The following is a 24,587-nucleotide window of genomic DNA, read 5'->3' as shown; positions in this document are numbered from 1 at the left end:
GTTGAAAATATACATGACTGAAATTTTACTTGATGCATTTCTTAGGCATTTTGGGAAGCAAGGTTTTAATTTTAAAATGAAGGATTTTGGCCAAGGGCAGTGGCACATACCTGTAGTCCAAACTACTCAGGAGGCCAAGGCAGGATTCCTTGGGCCCAGGAGTTTGAGACCAGCTTGGGCAACATGGAAAAAATCCACCCTCCCCCACTTGTCTCAAAAAGGAAAAAAAATTAAAAGCTGGTTATGTGATTGAAGGAAAAAGGAAGTCTTTTCAGTAGTTCTCTCAATTTTTCTAAAAATCAAACGATGATCAATATATTCCATTGTCTTTGTTGTAAACTTTTTTTAGTATGAAAAATAACAAATATCCATACAGGAAAAAACCACAAAGGTGTATAAAGGAAATACAATGTAACCACCACCACCTTAAGAACTGGATGTTGCCAGTACAATATACAGTCCCTCCTTCCAAATCATAACCTCTTCCCTTAGAGGAAACCACTATCTTCACTTTTGTGTAACCATTCCTTTGCTTTTCTAAATAGTTTAATTCCCTGTGTTTACATCCCTAAGCAGTGTAGTTTAGTTTTACTACTTTAACTTCATACATGTGGAACTGTACTGTTTGCATTTTGTTTGACTTCTTTCACTCAGATTCTTGTTTGTGACCTGCATCCACGTGGCAGCCTGACTTTTACTTTCATGACTGATAGTGTTTGATGGTATGAATAGGTCACAGTGTGTTTATTCATTCTGTGATGGATGGACGTGGATTGCTTAGTCTCTGACTGCCAGGAATATCCTTAGACATTTTCTGTGTTGTATGTGAATGAGCTTCTTTCACATACATCATGATTTCTCCTTTGAACCATCGGTATCTAAGAAATGTATTTCTAATTTCCAAACTTATGAGTGTCTTCTGGTTATCTTTGGTTAATTGATTGTGGTCAGTGAACTTGGTCTATATAATTTTAAATTATTTTTGAAATTCTAGTTAAGGCTACATTTATGGTTAGTTTTTTTTTAAATAAATATTCCATGTGTGGTTGAAAGTAATGTGCCCCCTACAGTTACTGGCTTCATTGTTCTATGTAAAGGCACTAGGACAAGTTTATCAGTCACATTCAAATCTTTATGAATTTTTTTGCCTATACTAGATTATAGACAGTTGTGTTAAAATAATCCAACAATGATTATTAATTTGTTTATTTCACCTTTTTTTTTTTTTACTTTATGCCTTTGAGCCCATATTATCAAGTTTTTGTAATTGTAAAATTGTTATACCTTCCTGGTGAATTAACCTTTTATTATTAGAAAGGTGCCCTTTTTTATCTCTAGTAGATTTTTCTTTTTATTTGCCTTATACTCTATTTCATCTGAGTTTTACCACCGTTTTTGGTTAATCTGGATGAGGTACATCTTTATAGCCTTTTAGTTTCATGTTTTATGTATCTATGTATTTTAGATATGACTCAGAAACAACACATAATTTTTTTTTGAGGGGGCAGGTACTGCATATTGAACTCAGGGGTGCTCTAGAACTGAGCTACATCCTAGCCCCTTTTTTAATTTTAATTTTTTATTTTTATCTATTTATTTATTTTAGACAAGATCTTGCTAAGGTGCTTAGGGCTTGGCTAAATTGCTGAGGCTGGCCTCAAACTTGTGATTCTCCTACTTCAGCCTCTGGAGTCACTGGGATTATAGCCATGCCCCACCATGCCCAGCAGGTTTGTTTTGTTTTTTTTTATAGGCTGACTTTCTTTGTCTTTTAATGGTTAGTCTGTTTTCATTTAATATCACCACTGTTGTGGTTGGGTTTAAGTCTGCCTCCTTATTTTATTGTTCTCAATATATTTGTCATGCCAATTCTCTGTTTTGTTTCAGCTTTCTTTCTTCTTTTGAGTTTTTAAAATCATTTTTTTCTTCTATTATTTTGGATGTTATATACTTTCTCTTCAGTTACCCCAGAAATTTTAATTTAACTGAAGTTGATAGGTTAAAGTTGGATGGGATGTTCTTACTCTTTTTTTTTTTTTGGACTGTGCAGGGACCTTAGAAACTTAAATTCCATTTATCCTCCTCGTGCCTAATTGTAGACTAGTTGAAAATACAGTATATCAGCTTTGATTAGAGTTGTTTAGGGACCTACAAAGGAAAAAGGGGAGAGAACAAAGAATTTACTTAGAAAACTAGGTATTTGTGGGAACTGGTTGCACATGATCAGCTTAGACTATCTGAACTTTAAAAGGAAAATCTCTCTCTTAATCCTTGCTTGTCTTAATTTGGCTGCATTCCTCAGATGATCTATCCTGAGTTGCCCCCATTCCTGGCCAGGGGGATGGATATTCCAACTGTCTGCTTTGAGTCAGTTATCATCCTGTGTGGTAGAGGACTGAGGCACAGTGATTGACAGCTCCATTAGGACTAAGTGGACTGGGAGCAGAGTTCCTCTAAGAAAAACAAAGTGTGTTTGACAGACAAAAGTTATACCTATCACCATCTACTACCCTGAGTAATCAATGGCTGGGAAGTGACAGAAAGAAGAGGTTGGAATTAACTCAGTTAATCTATGTAAGAAAAAAATGGGGAAGAGGTCACTGACAGGGAAGGAAGGAGACAGGAGCAGTCTGGTCAGACACCAGCCACTGGGCACTTAGGCATTGTCAGGCAAGGCCATCTTGATTGTCTGTAGCAGCAGAGGTGAGGGAGGGCCAGTGTGGGGCTGTTTGGCACGTGGATGTAGTCAACATGTCAGCCCTGGTGCTTGCTGTTCTCACAGCTCTTTCCAAGTGAAACTTGTCCATTCATGACTCCTGTTCATATACGAGTAACCATGTTTTCACCCATAAAATTGTGCTCCGTCTCTGCCCCCTAATCAAAACTTCCTGGACTAGAGATAGACATCAGAGGCACAAACAGCCCAGTTCACAGTCTCACCAGGGATCTGTGATGTGACCTAGTGGGGAAAAAGAGATGCATGCCCTCTCTCAGAAATTTGAACCAGGGACTACCAATGGACAAGTTGAAATGGTAGAGAGATGCTGAGGTAGAGAGGGGCCTTTGAGGAATCCTTGCAAGGTGAAGGTGATAGGGAAGCAGAAGCAATGAAGTGGAGAAAAGCTTGTGTCGAGTCCAGGTAAGAGGACACTGGAGCAGGCCCAGGCAGAGTAGCTGGGACATGAGAAGAGTAAAGCCCCACGGGCTTGAGCTGCTGAGGGCCTTGGGGCTGCTGTAGATCCAGACTTTTCATTTTGGCTTTGGGAGATCCAGCCCTCCCAGGATCCTTTTCTTCCATTTCCATAGCTCCTGTGATCCCTAGTAGAACACATACATCTTATGATAAGCCCTCCCTTATTTGCACTTGCAATGAAAAGACTCCCTAGAACAGATGTTCAAAACTCGGGGGACACTGCTCACCTGGATCACTTTCTGTTGCTGCCAGTGCTGTTCCATATTCTGCAGAACATAATGTATTTTCTCCGCCATTGGATGATTGGGAGCTACAAACCTTGTTGACTTGGTTATAAAAATGGGGTCTGGACAACCATTGGCTGGCCTGGTAGTGAGTGGCTGCCTTTCGGCCAGCAGTGAGCTCCACTCTCACTGGATCTCTTCATACCATACATCATAATAGAAAACTGACTTAACTGACGGGTATAACTCATTCTTTTTCCCCTAGGATGTAGAGAGGGTTGGCCCAAAATGTGATGCAGGGGCCAGATGCCGTGGCGCACACCTGTAATCCCAGTGACTCAGGAGGCTGAGGCAAGAGGATGAAAAGTACAAAGCCAGCCTCAGCAACTTTGGCCCTAAGCAACTTAGTGAGACCCTGTCTGAAAATTAAAAATTAAAAGGTGGAGAGGGGACTGGGGATGTGGCTCAGTAGTTAAGTGCCCTGGGTTCAAGCCATAGTACCCCCCCCCCCACAAAAAAAAAGTGATAAAGAGAAAGGGATTTAGGGAAAGGAAGTAGTCACAGGAGGGAGGGAATCTATCACCATTTATTGTGTGTTTACTACGTGTCAGGCACAGTGTTAACTGCGTTCTAGCCATTCTCTCCTTTCATCCTAACAACTCCCTAAGGTAGTATTACCCCCATTTTTATAGATGAGGAAGCAGAGATAGAGCTGGTCTGACTCCACTGAATGTGTAATGTCACCAGTAAATTAGCAATCACTGGTGGGGAATTGCCTCAAGCTGAGCATGATTAAAGAGAAGTGGCTGGGAAGCAGTTTGTGGCTGGGTGGGAGCAGGAGATGGTGGGAGTGGGGCCCCCATCAGATAGATCCCTTCTCAGACCAGGCTGCCTGTGGATAGGCCAGAGGGAAGTGACCATAACATATAAGTTGGTTTGGGTCCACTTACTAGGGGGTGCCCTAGGTTCATAGATTCTGGCTCGAGGTCCTAAATCTTGGGGTAAGGCTTCCTAACAGAGAACTGTCAGTCCAACTCAGACATTGTGCAATACTGTAGTGCGTAATAGTTGCAGGAAATGTCATTTCTATTTGACGATCTACAGGTGTACATATCAGTGATGGTGAGGCTAGCAGCTCTGTACTATCATTTCACAAATTAGGGACTCCAGCACTGCTGATAGGACCTGGGAGGTGGTGGAGAGGCTTTGGACTCCATTCCTGTTAGGAACCCAGCTGTGCTGCTTAGCAACCCCTTGAAATCTGAACAACCATTTACTCCTGGAAGCTAGGGGTAGGACTACTCCTGCATTCTGGGTTGTCGGAAGTGCTCTTGAGATGACCCGCTCAAAGCACCTGGCATTTAGTAAGCCCTTAAAATAACCTTTGCTGGCCCCTCAGGGTTGCCATGGAATTTGTGTGAGAATCAGGACGAAAGCCCCATGCTCCTTCTTAGGAGAAGCATGGTGAAGAGATGGTGTGCTGAAAAGGGGGAAGAGGATCCCGTGGCTCCGGACCCCTCAGAAAGCATCTCCCTTGCTTCAGAACACAGCATTCTGGGTAATGGTATCAAATGTCAAAACCGAAAATAAGCAACAGCTGGTTATTTCACAGGGTGCAGAGAGCTGAGGTTTGAAGAAACAGTGAAAAGCCCAGCTGAAATGTTCATCATCTTCAAAGTTTTAAGTTTTGTCTCCTTTCCAGTAGTTGGTGTGTGTAGGTGGAGACGTGTGCAGGGCTCTTTGTGGTTCATATTTTACTCTCTAGTCCTTGAGAACAGTTTCAAACCCAAATCCACAAAAGTAGAGAAATCTACTTTGAAGATTTTAAATGATTAATCTATTACAGTTGTTCAATTAATACAGTTTTCTCTTATGCTGGTGCTTTGTATGCCTCGCAGTGTTGGGTTATCTCCCCCCCCCCCCCGCCACACACACACACACACACACACACTTTTTGGTACTAAATAGGGTTCTGAGCTTCCCTAGATCATCTCCCTGCCATTTTAAAAAATTTAAACCTAAGCTCCCATCGTTTTGGTACTGAGATGGTCTACTCTGCTTATTATATAATCATGGTCTGTGAAAGCAGAGTTTGGTCACCTACCCCCAAGATTAGCCACTGAGGCTAATGTCCCAGTCATTTCACCAGGAGGGATAGAGCCTTTTGTACAGGAGCTCAAGGCAGCTCCCTCTGCCCATCCGAATTAACTAGCAACCCCCATACCCTTGCTAGGGGCGTCTGTGAGCCAACTGACCATTCCTGCTGATCCCTTCAGGCTCCTGGAGCTGCCGCCAGACTGAACTAAGAACTGTGTCCTGAGCCTGGCTGGAGGCTCCCCACTCAGGGCTTTTGCTGATGCTGCCTGCCCTCCATTCTCTGGATACCCTAGTCCTACCATATCTCAGAGTCTAGCTTAGATGCCTACTCGTCCGTGAAGCCTGGCTTATGGTTAAAAACACAGACCTTAGGGTGAGCCTGGCTTCAGTGTCTCCATTCCTCTTTTCCCAGCAAAGTGACTTGGGGAAAGACCATTAAGTTCTCTCAGGCTTAGTTCCTTCATCTGTGAAATGAAGACAATGACTACTTTCAATCAGTGCTTCTCAAGCTTATGGTGCATACAAGTTCCCTGGTGGTCTTGTTAAAATGCCAGTGCTGACCCAGTAGGTGTGGGGTGGTGCCCGAGGTTTGCAATTTCTAATGAATACCTAGGTCATGGGAACACATTTTGAGTTGCATGGATTTGAAGAGGTGTTGAGAGAGTAAGATGAAATAATATATGAAAAGCATTAAAGATGGTGCCTTTTAAACAGTAGTGCTTAGTAAATGGTAGCTGCTGCTGTTTTTATTACAGTCCGTTATTGGCTGATTTCCCTAGCTGGAAGTCACATTTTCATTCCACCTGCACCCCTGCCACCCCTGGGTGGTTAAACAAGTGCTGTGCATGCTTGGCAAGGGTTCTCCCGTTGAGCTGCATCCCCGGATTTTTTTTTTTTTTTTTTTTTACTGGGGATTGAACCCAGGGTCACTTAACCACTGAGCCACATCCCTAGCCCTTTTTATTTTGAGACAGGTTCTCACTATTCTGAGGCTGGCTTTGAACTTGGGATCACTAGTTTCTTTTCTTTCTTTCTCTTTTTGTTTTTTTGGTTTTTTTTTTTTTTTTTTTTGGTACTGGGAATTAAACTCAGGGGCACTCGACCATTTAGCCACACCCCCAGACTTATTTTGTGTTTTATTTAGAAACAGGGTCTCACTGAGTTGCTTAGCACCTCGCTTTTGCTGAGGCTGGCTTTGAACCCTTGATCCTCCTGCCTGGGCCTCCTGAGCTTCTGGGATTACAGACGTGCACCACCATGCCCAGCATGGGATCACTAACTCTCTGAGGCTGGCTTTGAACTTGGGATCCTTCTGCCTCATTATCCTTCTGTGCTACTGGGATTACAGGTACCACTGCACGCGGTGGGCTTTCCTTTTTTTATGGCACTAAGGGCTTTCCCCCTTGTACTGCATTCCATTTTGGTTTTGTTATGCAATTTTTGGGGGGGATGGGTTGTTGTTTGGTAGATATATCTTTGTCCTTCCTAGACTTGTGAGTAGGGCCTTTTATCTGTTTCCCCGCTGACCCCTCATGGTGCTTACTATGTGGTCTTACACACTGCAAATGTTGAACACATACTTTGGTTTTATTTACTCTTTATATTTCACAAGGATCTATGTATGTGCAGTGAGGGGGACAGGGTGAATGGCGTTAATGTCAATATAGCAGATAACAGCATGATCATTCATTCAGTATTGAGCACCTACTGTGGACCAGTCATAATACAAAGCAATGGTACCAGGTTTCTGCCTGTAAAGGAGCTTACATTTTACTTCAGGGAGACAAGTAATAAAGAAAGAAAAACATACATAAAATCATAAGCTCCTTAAGAGCAGAGAAGGAGTTTAATTCATCACAGTGAATTTCCCCATGGTGTTCAGGCCCCACACCAGCTGGCCAACATGGGTCTTTTACTATCCACCTGGTTGGACCCAATGGGGTAACTGAGTGTTTCTTCACATCCCCTTCACCCACCCCACAAATCCACTCATACAAAAGCGTTGGTGAGCTACAAAGATGTTACTGGCAATTTTATAAAGGAGCCAAAGAAAGGCATCTTGATGGTGTCTCCACAGTCCCCTTCCAAGCACTAGACTTCCCTCAGTGGCCCTTTCACCACACTACTCTGGCTGCAGATTCTGACCCCAACTTGCCCACCCACCATGATGATCAGCAAACTCAACAGCCCAGAGAGCACACCTTTCTCAGAAGCAGTGGGAGTATAGACAGAAAACCAGACAAGGCAAGGCTTCCATTCCAGTGCCTTCCATGCAGAGTTCTGTAGTTTTCTAAGGGTATTCACCTCCACTCTCTGCTTTATGAGTCCTTTTCAATTGCATACCCGTTAGATGTTGGACCGGCCAAGGACTTGGTCAGGAGACCTCCTCTCTCTATTCTGTCACTAGTAATCTTCTCTCAAGTTGTGGCTTGAAGTGTCCTCAGGATCTCTGTTCAAATGTCACTCCCCCAGAGACCTTCCTTGACAACCCTAAAATAGCTCCTGCACACACATGTACCCTTTAACCTCCTTCATAGCATTTACGTTAATATTTGTTTAATTTGTTGTCTGCCTCCAAAGGCAGGGACTTTTTCTTGTGTACAGCTTTTCAGCAGTAAGCAGTGAATACTTGTTGAATAAATTGTTTTCTTTAGAAATTCTCAAAATCTTCATGAGGTGTAGCAGGGCAGCCATCTTTAGCCTCAGAGAGGTGATGAAGTTGGCCCTGTGAAGTTCAAAGACTTGCTTCAAATCACAGGACTAGGAAGCAAGAGAGAGAGCTTGTTGAGAGCCAACTCTTGTGGGGCTCACCTCCCAGGGGGGGTCTCTGCCTCTCCCACTGAGGCTGGGGACACCAGGTAGCCTGGAACGTGTGGATTCCTCTAGTTATGGGGGACGTTATGAGGGAGTCAGATAGAAACTCTAAGCCCACACTCTTGGGAACATAAAAAATAAAAGTGTTTGGGGCCTACCTTGGGACCTGCTTCCTACCATCCCAGACAGTGTTTTTCCAGTTTCTTCCCAGGCAACACACTCCAAGTGCACAGGCCCTAGGGGATGTTTGGTACTTTTTAATTCTACAGTCAAGGCCCCAGTGGCAAATAGGAAGGACAACACTTGAAGAGTACATTTTTTAGAAAGTGTTACCTGGTTATAGAAATCCCTGTTGCTGCATGGATCCCCATGGGTTATTGTAAAGACAGTAAATAAAGCCAAATGGAAAACAGGCAGTGTGGCATTTGAGAAAGGAAATCCTCATCTGAGCTCAGCAGGTCCTAAGGTGAGAATTGTTGGCTTCATTCTAGATTCAGACCCCTGGAGTTAGGGACACAGGCTTATTCAGAGGAAAGCAAATCTGAAAGATGGAAACTAACCTGCTGGATGTCTTCCTTTCCCTAAGAGGCCTGTTTCTAACCCATTGGCTTCCTACTGCAGATGGGATTCTTGGGACCCCAAGAACACTGAAGCCTCAGTAGTTTCTGTATCAGATGCTGTCTTAGTCTGTTTTTTATTGCTATAACAAAATATTTGAGACAAGGTTTTATAAAGAATACAGGTTCAGCCAGGCATTGTGGCCCACGCCTGTAATCCCAGCAACTTGGGTGGTTGAGGCAGGAGGACTGTGAGTTTGAGGCCAGCCTGGGGAAGCTAGTGAGACCCTATCTGGTGGTGGTGGTGGGGGGCGGGGTTGGGAGTTAAAAGTCTGAGGATGTCACCCAGTGGTAGAACACTCCTGGATTCAATCCCCAATACCATAAATACATACATACAGGTTTATTTAGCTTATGGTTACAGAGTGCAAGAATTCCAAGAGCATGCTGAGTGTGGTGGTACATGCCTACAGCCCCAGCTACTTGAGAAACCAAGGCAGGAGGAGCACTTGAGCCCAGGGATTTGAGAGCAGCCTAGGCAACATAACAAGACCCCATCTCAAAAAAAATAAAAATTAAAAATAAAAATAAAAAAGACATCCAGGAGCCTGGAAGCAGCATCTGCTCAGCCTCTGGTGAGGGCCTGCTTGCTGCATCATAACATGGTAGAGGGCATCACATGATGTGACCACAAGTGTGCTAGCTTAGAACTCAATTTCTTTTCCTATAAAGCTACTAATACCATCATAGGGGCCCGACTGTCATGACCTCATCTAATTGTGAATACTTCCCAAGGTCCAACCTCCAAATATCATTAGCATGACTTTGGAGAGTAAATTTCCTACCTGTGAATTCACAGGGACACATACAAATCATAGCAGGTGCCCTTACCCAGAATTTATTATTATTATTACTACTACAATTATAGCTTCATGATTATACATAGTAGTTGGGTTCATCCCCACATTCATACAGGCATGGAAATCATTTCAGTTTGTGGTTCGTTCTTTTCCCTTCCGTCCTCCCTCCTCTCTTGCATTCTCCTTCCTTTACTAAACTGGGATCTTTATGTTATTCTTCCCTCCCCATTTCCTTTATTTTACTCTAGTTTCCGTATATAAGAGAGAACGTTCAACCTTTGAGTTTCTGGGTTTTGCTAATTTCACTCAGCATGATATTCTCCGTTTTCATCCATTTACCAGCAAATGCCATAATTTCATTCTTTTTTATGACTGAGTAAAACTCCATTGTATGTATACACCACAATTTCTAATCCATTCATCTATTGATGGGCATCTGGGTTGATTCCATAATTTAGCTGTTGTGAATTGTGTTGCGGTAAACTTTGATGTTAGCCTGGAATTTTTCAGATACCCCCCACATCATCCTGAGGAAAGAAAATTATCATTTAACTTTTGCAAAATTGTGAGTTTCTGCCTTTATTCTTCCACCTAACACACCTCTCCTGGATGGAGTGCCTTAAAAGGTATCTCTGGCCAGGCCACTCCCCACCTGAGAAGCCTGTAATAGAGTACCAGCTTCTGAGCCTGGCATCAAGGCCTTTAGCAACATGAAGCAGTCAAGAGGGGAGAACCTCACTGGCCCCAGGGGGACAGAACTGAGACCAGCTGGGGAAATAATGAAGAGCTAGACTCTGGCTCCATTTTGAGAGGAATACTGGAGGCACTGTGGAATAGCCACAGAGTGGGCAATCACAAGTGTCCAGGGCTTCATAATAGTGCCCTTTAGAATTCCATGAGCTCCATCAGTCAGGAATAATTAGGTTATGCTATAGTAACAAACTCTGAAGTTGTTTCTGTTCTCTCTCTCTCTCTCTCTCTCTCTCTCTCTCTCTCTCTCTCTTATTTATTTATTCATTTATTTGAACTGGGGATTGAACTCAGGGTGCTTTACCACTGGCTACATCCCCAGCCCCCTTTTTTTCTTTTGAGACAGGGTTAGTTGAAGTTGCTTAGGGCCTTTCTAAGTTGTTGGGGCTAGCCTGGAACTTGAGATCCTCCTACCTCAGCCTCCCAAGTCACTAGGATTACAGGTGGGTGCCACTGCACCTGGCTACTACCCAAGTTCTTAATGCCTCAACCAAAAATGAAGGTTTATTTTCCATACCCTAATCACTCAAGGATTCAGGTTACCTGAGTAGCTAGTGGATATTGGTAGTTGTAGAACCAGAGCTGAATGAGAATGAGCTCTGGAGGATTTTTTTTTTAATATTTTTATTTGTAATTGGACACAGTACCTTTATTTTATTTATTTATATGTGGTGACAAGGACCAGACCCAGTGCCTCACACATGCTAGGCAAGTGCTCTACCACTGAGCTACGACCCCAGTTACGATCCCCTCTGGAGGATCTTAAATGCTGTAACCCAGAAGTAACACGCATCTCTTCTACTAAAATATCATTTGCTAGCCAGGGTCCAGTGGTGCATGCCCATAATCCTGGCAACTCAGGAGTTTGAGGCAGGAGGATCACAAGTTCAAAGCCAGCCTCAGTGACTTAACACCACCATGTCTCAAAACACAAAAAGGACTGGAATGTGACTCAGTGGTTAAGTGTCCCTGTGTTCAATGTGTGGTACCAAGAACAAAACAAAACAAACCCATTAACTAATTCTAGGCATATGTCCTTGCCCACCTACAGGAGTGACAAGAGAGCATAATCCAATCAAGTGCCTGAAGGAAAAACTAGAAATAATCAAAGGGCACCAATTACCAACTCCATGTGCATTAGGTCCCCCACCCCCCACCCAGCCCAGGTGCTGGAGATGGAACCCAGGGCCTCACACATGCTAACTAGTGCTCTACCACTGAGCCACATCCTCAGCCCATTAGATCTTTTTTTTTTTTTTTTTTTTGACCAAATTTAAAATTTATTGAAATAGATGAAGGTGTGGAGATACAAACCAAAGGAATGCACAATCTTTTCAATGAAATAATATTAGAACACTTCCCACATCTAAAAAATGAAATGGATAATCAACTACAAGAGGCTTACAGGACCCCAAATGAACAAAATTATAGCAGACCCACATCGAGGCACATTATAATGAGAATGACTAACATACAGAATAAGGACATAATTTTTTTTTGTAATAATTTTTTTTTATTGTAAACAAATGGGATACATATTGTATCCCATTAGATCTTTTAGTCATCATAACAAGCGTTTGGGTGTCATCCAAATCCCCAATTTGTATGTAAGAAAAAGGCCAGAGTGGTTAAAGGACTTGCATAAGATCACCTCCAGCATGATGCCAGGTCTTCTTTGAGATTACTGGCCTTCGCATGACACAAGGAAGGCCACGTCACTGACAGGGTGGGAGCTGGGAGGAGAGCCATGTTAAGGATGCTGCATGAAGGTATGGGCCAGGGGTAGCCATCACAGTGACTCCAGAGATTGAGATTCTGGAGGTCTGAAGTGGTGCTAGGAACAAGCCCTGGGTTACATGTAGGTAGATGCTCAAGAGCCATGACTAACGATCCACTACCGTGAGAAGTTTTACCAGGTCTGGCTCAAAGATTCTCTTCCCTCTGGACCTCTGAAAGCTGCAATAGTGCTTAATTCTTTCTGTGCCAAGTTGGTATTAGCTGTGTTGATTTGCTGTCACTCAGAGGTGGACATCAATTTTTTCTCATTCCAGTGTCCCCCCAACTCCTGAAGGGCCATGTCAGCAAAGCAAATGAACTGAGGAATGAAAGGGATTTTTATTCTTTAATGTCTTATACACACTGGGACTTTAAGAATCTCTGTGTAGACTGGGCATGGTGGTGCACACCTATAATCCCAGTGACTCAAGAGGCAGAGGCAGGAGGATCACAAGTTCAAGGCCAATCTCAGCAACTTAGTGAGGCCCTGTCTCACTAAGAAAAAATAAAAAGAGCTGGAATATAGCTCCATGGTAATGTGTCAACAACAACAACAACAAAAAGTCTCTAAGAAATTTCTAGACTGATAAAGAAATCTCATGGGGCAGGGGGTGGTGATCTCAAAACTGTTTACGTAGTAAATTACATAAGATCGAGAAAACACTAATTAGTCACTTAAAGATTAGAGGTGAAGACTTGATGGAAATTCATACCTAAAAGCAGTGTTAATAAGCATGTACTTTTTGCTAGATATTAGATGGTGTGTTGGGTTTTTGCTGTTTTCTCTCTAACTAAACTGTGGCCTAGGGTTTTATTAATGGGCTGTTGTAGTAACCATGAGAAACCCATCTGGGACCAAAATTGGCAGTGCCAGATGCTCTGAGATGTAACATGGGGCACACAAGGGGTTGGCTGGGTGGAACGTGTGATGGAGTAAACTCGCTGAAGTTGGCAGGGAGGTACACTGCAGAGGCCAGCACTGGGGGTTGTAATGGAGGTAATGTTATTGAAAGTTTGGTCCTTGTCCCCAGTGCCCATCCAATAATTAGGACAAGTTTTTGAGAAAAGGGAAAAAGACATTTTATTGCTTTGCTAGCAAAGGCGAAACACAGCATTCCTGTCCCAGAGGCTGTGGTTCTGCCTATCAGGGGAGCAGGGGACTTTGAAAGAGGTGATTCAAAGGCTGCATTCCAGGTGTGCCTTGTCAGGGGGTCATAATTCACTTGTGGACTTGGGAGATAGCCATGTCTTAGGTTTGCTGACGCCATCCCTGAGGTTTGAATTACTTTACTCCTGTTGGTGTGTGTTAGCTCAAGGAAAATAATTCAGCCTAGGATGGGAAAAAGAATAATCTTGCTTTCCCCAGGGTTGGGGAGAGGGAGAAGAAAAATGGGGGTGGGGTTCATCAATTTTAAAATAAGGCTCATAAAATAAACAGTTATGTCCACAGCATGAAGTGGACCCCTGTTTCAGTAGTAGTGATTTAGGTCTCCATCACATGCCTCCTAAGAATCGGAATATTAGCAGCGGTCCCAGGGAGGGCCCTGCCTGGACAGACCTGAAACCTTTCACCTGAAAGGCTTCATAGATTAAGGTTAGCTCCTTGGCTCTTGAGCACCTGCCTGCCAGAGTTGTTCCTCGTAGAAGGAAAGAACTTCTTGGAAAGTGCACAGTACATGGCACTCCCTGGAAAACCATACACAGTTATACTCAGAAGCACTAATAAATCAGAAAGTGGGACATGGGGACGAGAACAAGGGGTCTAAGAAGAAGTAGGTCAGAGCTCTTAGTAATGATCAAAAGATATTCCTTCCAGATGCAGCACTTGGTCCTGTTTAAAATGAACTCGCCCTCTGGGATGAACTGTTTGGATAGTGGATAGTTTGCATACTTTCATATGGGAAATTTTTAAAATGGGATATAATTCTTCTAGCGATTCTAAATTGAAGTCACCAGATAGTAAAACAAAATGAATGAAACGAGGACAGCTAGAAAGGTCTTACAAATGAGCCTTTTTTTTTTTTTTTTAAAGAAGATAGAGAAATTCAGAAAGATAAATGTGAATTGTGTGGGGACAGTGTGACAGGTGAGGGGGTGGCGTCTATTATATGGAAGGAGATTGAATCTGAGCTAGTTAGCAGAAGAGGCCTGCAGGAAGGGTCAGGGCTAGTCAGAAGAATTGTAGTATGTGAAGTCTTTGAATTCAGAGAACTATGTATAGGTTACCAAGACTTATGTGGAGTTAGCAAAATAATATTTTTTTATTACTTTGTAAGTAAGGGAAGCCAAGAACATATGATCATCCCTCAGTGTCTGCTGGAGATTGATTCCAGAATACCACCCCTTGCCCCACAGCCACATACCTGAAAATACCAAAATCTACCAGGACACAGTCCCCTTATGTAAAATGACATAGTAGAGCTGGGTGCAGTGGCACATACCTGTATGTACTCCCAGTGACTCCAGAGGCCAAGACAAGAAGATCATGAGTTCCAAGCCAGCCTCAGTAAAATTAGCAAGGCCCTAAGCAACTCAGAGTGACCCTGCCTCTAAATAAAATACAAAAAAGGGCTGGGGATGTGGTTCAGTACCAAAAAAAAAAAAAAAAAAAAAAAAAAGACATAGTATTTGCATATAACCTATGCCCATCCTCTCATATACTTTAAATCATCTCTGGATTACATATAATACCTAATACACTGTCAATGCTATATAAATAGTTGTTAAATTCTATTTAGGAAATTGACAACTGTACCTGTTCATTAGACACAATTTTTTTTTTTTTTCCCTCAATAAACGGTTGGTTGAATCTGCAAATGCAGAACCTATGGGTATGGAGGGCCAGCTGCAGCTGTGGGAGAGGGGCTTCCAGAGGCCGAATTGCATCTAACCCCCTCAGAGTGGCCCTGCTGTTGGAGTTCCTTCCTCATGCAAATGGCACTGTGATAAGAAAAGCAGCATTTGAGTTAGAAAATGAGTAATTAGAGACAGAGCCATGTAAAGCCTTCAGAAAGGTCCAGGATAACTTTGGGATTGATGTGGAATGCAAAAATTAGAAGTCATGAGGGAAAGAGGTTATGTGAAGGTCGGACAGAAAGGTTCATTTAAGCTCGACAGGGGTGCTAGTCGTGTGATCGAGTCAGTTGGAAGTAATGATAAGTCATCACCTATTGGCATCTTTGACTGAAAGAACCAAGAGACTGGGAAAACTCTGCTCTCAGAGGACCTGGGTCAGTGGCGTAGGAGTGATCTCAGTACCCTGTATCAAGAATGCTATCCTTGTCTTTTCTGTTGTCCTGAAGAGGTGCAACTGAGAAAGGGATCAACACTGGGTGTTGAATCTTCAGAGGTAAGACCCAGACCCTACCTGGAAGAAACTCATAGTCTTGTGGAGGAGATAGAAATCCACCAAGAAGGCTTGGAAAAATGACCAGACCAGTAGAAATAAACATCTCTGATACCCAGATTGTGGTTCTGAAATAAAACTTCCATTGAAAGAAACTAGGACAAAAATGTATTGAATTGATTTTTGCCAAGAGTGCAAAAGCAATTCAATGGAGAATGGCTAACCTTTTCAACAAGTGGTGCTGGGCCAGTTGTTGAATTTATGTGCTAGGCATATAAATAGATAGATACATGCACAAACAGAAATAAATAGATGCATAAATAAGTTAACTTCAAACTAACCTTATTTCTAAATCAAAGCTAACTCAAAATGGTTCATAGGCTTAAGTGTAAAATGTAAAAGTGTAAAACTTTTAGGAAAAACATGAGAGAAAAATCTCTAGGATCTAGAACTAGGTAAAAAGTTCTTAGACTTGACATCAAAGCATAATTCATGCAAGGAAAAAAAATGTCAAAAATGTGTTGATGGTGTGGTGCAGGCCTTAGGATTAACAGAGATGTTAGGGAAACACAATACTAACCTAGAAATAGACCCACACTACTGATAGCCACATAGAAAAAACTGAACCTCAACCACCACCTCATGCCATATCAAAAATTAGTTCACAGTGGATCATAGAACAAAAGTAAAAGTTAAAAACCACAAAGTTTCAAAAGAAAATATGGGAGACTGTATTTATGGCTTAGTGATTACCAGAAGTTTTCCAGTCAGGTAAAGAATCATTGAAAGAAAAAATGATAAAATAACTAGTCATGGTGGCACACACTCATAATTCCAGCAACTCAGGAAACTGAGGCAAGAGGATCACAAGTTCAAGGCCAGCCTGGACAACTTAGCAAGACCCTATCTCAAAATAAAAATTTTTTTTTAAAAAACTGGGGATGTAGCTCAGTGGTAGAGCTCCCTGGTTTCAATCCCCAGTATTTAAAAAAAAAAAAAAAAAAAAAAAGAATGAAAAAAAAGAAATGGTAAACAAGACCTCATTATATTTACAGAGTTCTCATCAGAAGGTTCCATTAAGGGCTGGGGTTGTGGCTCAGTGGTAGATCACTTGCCTGGCTTGTGTGAGGCTCGGGGTTTTATTCTCAGTGCCACATATAAGTAAGTAAAAAATAAAGGTCCACCGGCAACTGGAAAAAGTAAAAGGAACATATCAGTGTGATTAAAAAAGAAGATGATGATTCCATTAAGACAAGGGCAAATCACAAACTGGGAGAAAATATTCACAGAACATAAACCTGGCCGAGAATATATATAAAGATGTCTTATAATTCAATAATAAAAATATTGCCTGATTTAAAAATAAGCCAAAGATTTGAATAGACACTTTAAAAAGGAGATAGATGGATGATCGCTTGAAAACATGCTCAACATCATTAGTCATGAGGGAAACAAATTAAAACCAAACAGTCTAGCATTACATACCAGAATGGTAACATTAAAAGACGGGCGGCAACAGCTGGTGAAGCTGTAGAGCAACTGCGTTTCTTGGACATCCTTGGTGTGACCTGGTGGAGCCTCTTTGGGAAAAGGACCCAGTGATACCACTCCTAGGTATTTACTTAAAACAGGTTCTCGAAAGCACTTTTTAAAACTGTTCACAGCAGCATTATTCATAATACCCATAAACTGGGAACAGTTCAATTTTCCATCATAGAATGATAGATTTTTTTAAAAAATGATACATTAACATCTACAATAAAGTACAATTCCACAGTAAGAAGAAATAAACTACTGAGGTACACAACAAGGTGATGAATCTCAGATTACGCTGCGTGAAAGAAGCCTTCATAACAGTACCTATACTCCATGATTTCATTTATGGGAAATTCTAGAACAGACAAAACTGATGGTGGAAAATCAGAGCAGCGGTTGCCTCTCGGGGCTGGAATTGACTGAAAAGAACCATGAGGGCACTTTCTGGAGTGTTCTGTTGTTTTACTAGGGGTTTGGATTACACATGTGTCTGCACTTGTCAAAATTCTGCAAAAGTGTACTGTGGAATGTCCATACCAAAGAAGGCCACTCAGCATTCTAAAGAGAGAAGCTATTGATAAACAAAACAGCTTGGGTGAATATTCAGGGAATTATGCTGAGTGGAAAAAAGAAAGGGCCAATCTTAAAAGGTTACAAACTATATGATTTCATTTATGTCATTTTTTAAATGACACGATTTTAGAAATGGAGGACAAATGAATGGTTGCCAGAGATTAGGGGAAAGAGAGGCAGCTGACATAGGTGTAATTATAAAAGGCCAGTGTGGAGGATCCTTGTGTTCTTGTCTGGTGGTGGATACACAGACCTACACAGATGACAGTTGTGCAGAACTTAATACATAAGCACAGAGACACACAAATAAGTAAAAATAAAATGGGACTTCTGAATACAATTGTTAGTGCCCTTATGCTGATTATGATCTACTGTAGTTTTGCAAAATATTACCACTCAAGGAAAATGAGCAATGTATGCAAGGCACCTCTCTCTGTTATTTCTTATAAATGGATGCAGATCTGAAATTATTTCAATACTTTAAAAAAAACAGCTTCTTAAAGAAATGACTGATACCATGTCTGGACAGGAAATGTATAAGATGAGCCAGGAACATTTGGACATACCAGAGAGCTAAGAAGCTATCAGAGATTCCTGGGTCATGTTAAAGGGACTGAGGAACTAACTTGAGATGAAAGATGACTCAAAAGAGAGACAACCATAAATGTGCCTCCTGCTAAAAAGACAGCAGTACCACTTACTAGACGTGCTAGAGGGGTGGAATCTGAGTCTCAGCAAGCCTCTGGATCCAGTGGCCAACATGCAGGAAGTACTGATGTCAGGAACAAGTTGAACTCTCCCATGAGTATGCATGCAGTCTGGAAAATTCAGACTGTGGGAAACCGACTTAAAGGGTCAGGTCCTTCAACAAATAAATTGTAAAGAAGAGACAGAAAGAAGGGGAACTGTAAATGAAATCAGAATCAAAAGACCTATCAAGCTAAAACTCTAAGGACAAAACTAAAACTATGGTATCTGGAAATGCATACTTGCAAGACAAAACCATAAAGAAGTACAAGGATGTGATTAAGGAGGTGAAAAACAGGACTTTAGAGAGTGTCTGAGGCAGAAAGGGAGAAGAGAAGAAATCAAGGAGGTTTCCCTAATTACTAACTTGAGCAGTCAAATGGAAGATGCCAGTGCCATTAAGCAGGATGTAGAATATAGATGGATGGAGAGATGATAATATGAACTATTTTTCAAACTGAGCCAGGCATGGTGGTACATAACCTGTAATCCCAGTGACTTGGGAGGCTAAGGCAGGAGGATCACAAGTTTGAGGCCAACCTCAACATTAGTGAGGCCCTGTCTCAAAAAAGAAAAGAAAAAAACAGGCTGGAAATGTAACCCAATGGTAAGCAATCCCAGTACTGAAAAATAAATAAATGAACAAAACTGAGATGAAGTTCGCATACAATGGAATGCACATACTGAAACATACTATCCAGTGAAGGTTTTTCAAACATATGCACCATGTAACCAATATACAATCAAATATAAAACATTTCCTTAACCTCCAAGTTGTCTTCAAGTCTGTACAGCAAGCGTTGTTCTGATTTTTATCACCATAGATTAGTTAGGTCTGTGTTTAAACTTCACCTAAATAGAATCATAACACACATGCGCAGTCTTTTGTGACTAGCTTCTTTTTGCCCCCGGCATGTTTTTGACGTCCATCCACGTTGTTGTCTGTGTTGGTAGTTCATTCCTTTTTATTGCTGAATAGTATTTGTCATGAATACGCCACGGTTTGTTTATCCACGCTTCTGTTGGTGGACGTTTGGGTTGTTTCCAGTTTTTTGTTCTACTATTGTAAATAAAGCTGCTGTAAGCATTCTTGTATAGAATTTTATTGTTTTCGTATTTGAAACATGTGTTTTCATTTATCTCATGTAAATATCTAGGAGTGAAATTTCTTCAACTGTAGAAGAAAGTGCCAATTTTCTGAAGTGGTCCTAGTGATTTATACTCCTACCAGCAGTGTTGGAGAGGTCTGGCTGCTGAGCATCTTTGCCACTGTGATGCTTTGGGTGCTTTTAATTTTAGCCATTTCAGTGCGTGCACTTCATTATGGTTCTAGTAAGAATCGAGTAATACAGGCTGAGTTCCCCAATCTAAAAATCCAGAATCCAAAATGTTGAATGCCAACATGATGCCCCAAGTAGAAAATTCCAGACCATGAAACTTCATTTCATGCATAAAGTTACTTAAACTGTTGTATAAATTATTTTCAGACTCTAAGACAAATGAAGCATAAATGAATTTCATGTTTAGACTTGGAGTCCATCTCCGAAATACCTCATTACATATGTGCAAATATTCCAAAATCCAAAATCAGAACCCTTTCTGGCCCCAAGCATTTCGGATAAGGGATGCTCAGCCTGCACTGAATATAATGTTTCTGAGCTTCATGAATTTATTGGCCGCTCATTTCTCTTTTGTGAAATTTCTGTTCAAATCTTTGCCTATTTTTGTTGGATATTTTTGTTACTGAGTGCAGGATTTCTTAATATTCTGGATCCAAGCCCTTTGTCCCATATGTGTACTGCAAATATCTGCTCCCCTTCTCTCACTTGTCTTTTCTTGCTGTTAATTGTATATTTTCATGAACAGAAAATTTTAATTTCAATAGACTGGTTTATTAGTTTTTCTCTACCCTGGGGTCACAAATTTATTTTCCCATGTTTTCTTCTAGAAGTTTTACAAACTTAATGTTTAGGTCTACAACCTGTCTTGAGTTGATTTTTGTGTACAGTCTGAGGTATGAGTTAAGGTTCATTATTGTTCATATAGATACCAAATTGTTATCTGTGAATATCAAGCTTTTTATTGAAAGGCTTTTCTTCACCTGTTGAATTACATTGACCCTTTTCCAACTCAGTTGACTGATACATGTTTGGCTCTATGTGGGACTCTGTTTTTCTAGGCCAATACTCTACACATATGTCTTCTGACTGGTGGGTTGAGGGTGCTTAGATTTTGTCCCCCCCCTCTTTTTCCCCCAAAAGTGTTCAGTTTCATTCTATGGGCAGTGAAATCACTGGCAGGATCTTTTTGATCTGTCAAGCTTACTTTTGTTCTTCCAATTTGAATATGGCCTGTCCTTCCTGAGTCTCCACAAAAACTCTCCTCGTGGTCTGGGCTAGAATTCTATGGTCTCCCAGCTCTGTGTGATCCCGAAGGTTCGCCCTTTAGTTCTCAACCCCACAGCAGGCTGTCTCCCCTAGGGCTCACGTAATCTTGCCCGGCACATGTACAGCCTGGTCTTCAGCCACCCACTTGGCCCCACCCTGTGCTGCTCTTTGTGGTCTGGTACCATGCCTCACAAATGTCAGCCTCTTCAGCAGCTCAGAACTCGAATCTGCCTGCTCAGTGAGATCACCCTCTGCTCGGCCTCCATCTCTCCACACCACAGTGAGAAAGTGCCCTGGGATGAAAAGGCTTTTGCAGCAACCCCCACCCCCCACCTTCTCTTTTTCTCAAAAAGCATGGTCCTGAACAGCTGGTGGCGTAATGCCTGAAGTGTATATTCGGTTGCCTTGTATATTTTGTCCAGCTTTATAATTGTTTGTGGCAGGAGGGGGACTCCAGTTCCAGGTATTTTGTCATAGCCTAACATGGAAGTCAGAGTTCAGTTTGGGGCATGATGTTGAGTTTTCTTGGTATCTCTGGAATAGCCAAGTAGAAATGCCCAACAGGATATTGTGCATTCCCCTAAGGAGCTTGAAAAATACACCCGGGGCTGGAAATTGAGATTTTGTAGTCATGCATATACAGCAGTAGTTGAAGCTAAGGAAATGGATATGATCACTGAGCTACAGAATTGATGCAGAATGGACAAAAGAACGTTTTTCTCTTAAAAAGACCAAGACAGTGTAGCTAAGGAAAGAAGTAAGGAATGGGAGACATCAGTGTTCCAGAACCACCATGAATAAGGTGGTGTTTATCGAGGGGAATGAATGGCCTTTCTCTATAAAGTATAACAGTCCAGGGCCCAGCTTTTCTCCAGTGTCGCTGAGGACCTGGTAAAACCTCCCTGGGTGACCGTGACACAGAAGCCTGCGTGCCTGGGCTCTGTAGTACTAACCTGTAGAGTTCAAGCCACACCCAGCTTGAAGAAGCCGAGCGTTTCTTCCAGACACGATCACACAATTGTGCTTCTAGCTTTCTTGGGGCTTAGGTACCTGATAAGCATGAGCACCATTTTCAGAAACCTGAGAGGAAATGCAAGGCCCTGGGGAGGTAAGCCATTTGCCAGGGAGACCAGTTGTGGAGCCTGTTCCAGTTCTAACTTGCAGTTGTCCAGAGACTGTAGGGTACCAGGCAAGGGAGCTGCTCTAGCTCATCCATCTCAACCCTCTTGGTTTTAGGTGGGGAAGCTGACACATAAGTGAGAGGGGGCTGGAATGTGGCTCAGAGGTAGAGGCTTGCCAAGCGTGTAAGGCCAAGTGTGATCCCTCGCACCACAAAGAAAATAAAAATAAACAAGAGGGCTTTCACTAGGTATGAAGAACAGAAACTCAATGAGGTCAGCTTTGCCAAAAGGAGAATCTGTTATAAGTCTGAGAGAGGACTGGAGTCGTGGCCTGCTCCCGAGAAACTGAAATGTTTCTGCTCTTTTCTCTGCTTTTTTTGGTGTCTCTGATTTATTCTTCTCTCATTAAAGACCCACTTCTGCCTCCCCTCCCAGCGAAAAATGATCACCAGCAACTATGTCTGTTTGTTTGTATTCATTTATGTGTTGTTTATTTATTCCTTTTGGCAGAATTGGGGATTGAACCCATGGGTGCTGTACCCCTGAGCTACACCCCAGCCCTGCCCATTTGGTTGGTTGGTTGGTTGGTTGTTGAGACAGGATCTCACTAAGTTGCCAGAGCTGGCCTGGAACTTGTATTCCTTCTGCCTCAGCCTCCCGAGTCGCTTGGATTACAGGTGTGCACTACCATACCCAGCTTATTCCTGAGTTTATAGCTTAGGAAAGAAGGCATCCATTTCCCATCATTCAAGAAAGAAACTATGCTGATTTTAGAATAGCACCTCATATTCTCTTGGAGGTCTCAAAGGCCCATTTGGATCAATTATAGCCAATCAGTTGCAGCCGAGGGGTTGGGGTATCATTTTTCTATACACACATCTTCAGGGAGCCCTGCCTCTGTAATTGTGTGGTATAAATTCATAAGAGGGAAGGGTATTTTCCAGAGTAAGCAAGGAGGCAGATGGCTGGGCAGCCAGCCTACTAGATGTTTAGGACAATAGGATTACATCAGTAACCAGTGATTGAGCCAGGACCAAAGCCCACGCAGTCTTTCCAGGGGCTGCCCCACATGGAAAACAGTAGCAATGACTTGATCGGGGAATGAGGACAGACAGACAGACTCCATTCTCATTTCTACTGGTATGAAGAGCTAATAGTCTCTTCCCAGGGAACCTAAGAGATTCTTACCCATGGGACCATCACAGCCAAAGGTAAGTTCCTTCTCTATGAATCCAAATCCTTTCAGTTACAAGTCACAGAAGCCCACATCAAACTAGTTTTAGCATAAAGGGAGTTTATGGAAGGCCTTTGGAGCTCCTCACTAGACTGGAGGAAGAACCACAGATGCCAGGGCATCTTCAGGAATCTGGACTCCGTACCTCCAGACACATACATGTGCATTCGCTGTTTTTCATCCTCATTTTCATTTTTCATCTTTCATCTCTATTGTTTTCTGCTTGGCTCTCATTCCACAGGGTTTCTCCATGGTAGGGGGGACCTGGCTGCCAGGAGTTCTGGGGTCATATTCTTAGAGTGACCAAAGAAAAAAGTCTTCCTTGCTAATGCCTGGTCAGAAAATTCCAGAGAAGGACTTTGATTGCAGGGATGGGTCCTCTGATTGACTGGGCCTTGTTCACTTGCACATCCCTGGGGGTCAGGAGATGGCAGGGGGTGTTTTATGAAGGGGAAAGGTAAGCAGAGTAGACAAACGCCTCTTCTGTTTTCTGTCTTTCTCCAGGTGACCATGGAGGCTGGAGGCCTTCCCCTGGAGCTGTGGCGCATGATCTTAGCCTACCTGCACCTTCCTGATCTGGGCCGCTGCAGCCTGGTATGCAGGGCCTGGTACGAACTGATCCTCAGTCTTGACAGTACCCGCTGGCGGCAGCTGTGCCTGGGCTGTACGGAGTGCCGCCACCCCAACTGGCCCAACCAGCCTGACGTGGAGCCCGAGTCCTGGAGGGAGGCCTTCAAGCAGCATTACCTTGCCTCTAAGACATGGACCAAGAACGCCCTGGACTTGGAGTCCTCCGTCTGCTTTTCTCTATTCCGCAGGAGGAGGGAACGACGGACCCTGAGTGTGGGGCCGGGCCACGAGTTTGACAGCCTGGGCAGCGCCTTGGCCATGGCCAGCTTGTATGACCGAATTGTGCTGTTCCCAGGTGTGTACGAAGAGCAAGGTGAAATCATCCTGAAGGTGCCCGTGGAGATTGTAGGCCACGGAAAGTTGGGTGAGGTGGCCCTCCTAGCCAGCATTGACCAGCACTGCTCAACCACACGCCTGTGCAACCTTATCTTCATGCCGGCCTGGTTCTCACCCATCATGTATAAGGTGGGTGTCACATCCACTGGACACCATCCAGCCCTGAACCGAGGGGCATGGCCTCTCCTCGTTGGGTTTCCCATTTGTGTTGGAATTGAGAGTTCAGTAACTGTTCCCATACACACACCCCTCTGAGGTCTGAACCCATTGAGGAATGGGCACAGCTTTATTCCCAAAAATGAGCCTTGGCTTTGGGGCCAAAATTACTGTTCCCTTCCCATGTAGATCCACTGGAGCTACAGGTCGAGCAGCCTGGTGGACAACCAGGCTGCAACAAGGTGAGAGG

General features: G+C 42.8%; 1 protein-coding gene across 3 annotated transcripts in view; it reads left to right on the top strand.

Annotated features, from left to right (window-relative positions):
- FBXO10 (F-box protein 10) overlaps nucleotides 1–24,587 on the top strand; it is a gene marked incomplete at its 3' end in the record, with an annotated part of 52,553 nt that overhangs the window by 3,796 nt on the left and 24,170 nt on the right. For 2 of the 3 annotated variants that reach the window (XM_079113518.1, XM_079113516.1), the window contains one exon: nucleotides 23,720–24,310. In XM_079113518.1, the coding sequence (XP_078969644.1) occupies nucleotides 23,726–24,310 (585 nt within the window). In that variant the 5' untranslated portion in view covers nucleotides 23,720–23,725. Of the gene's footprint in view, nucleotides 1–22,522; nucleotides 22,659–23,719; nucleotides 24,311–24,587 lie in introns of those variants that run through there. The other variant, XM_079113517.1, reaches the window with a different exon arrangement.

This window comes from Sciurus vulgaris (genome assembly GCF_902686455.1).
Source record: "Sciurus vulgaris genome assembly, chromosome: 15".
Taxonomy (NCBI): Eukaryota; Metazoa; Chordata; class Mammalia; order Rodentia; family Sciuridae; genus Sciurus; species Sciurus vulgaris.
Note: the sequence above shows the minus strand (reverse complement) of the source record. Positions and strands in the feature narration are given on the sequence as shown.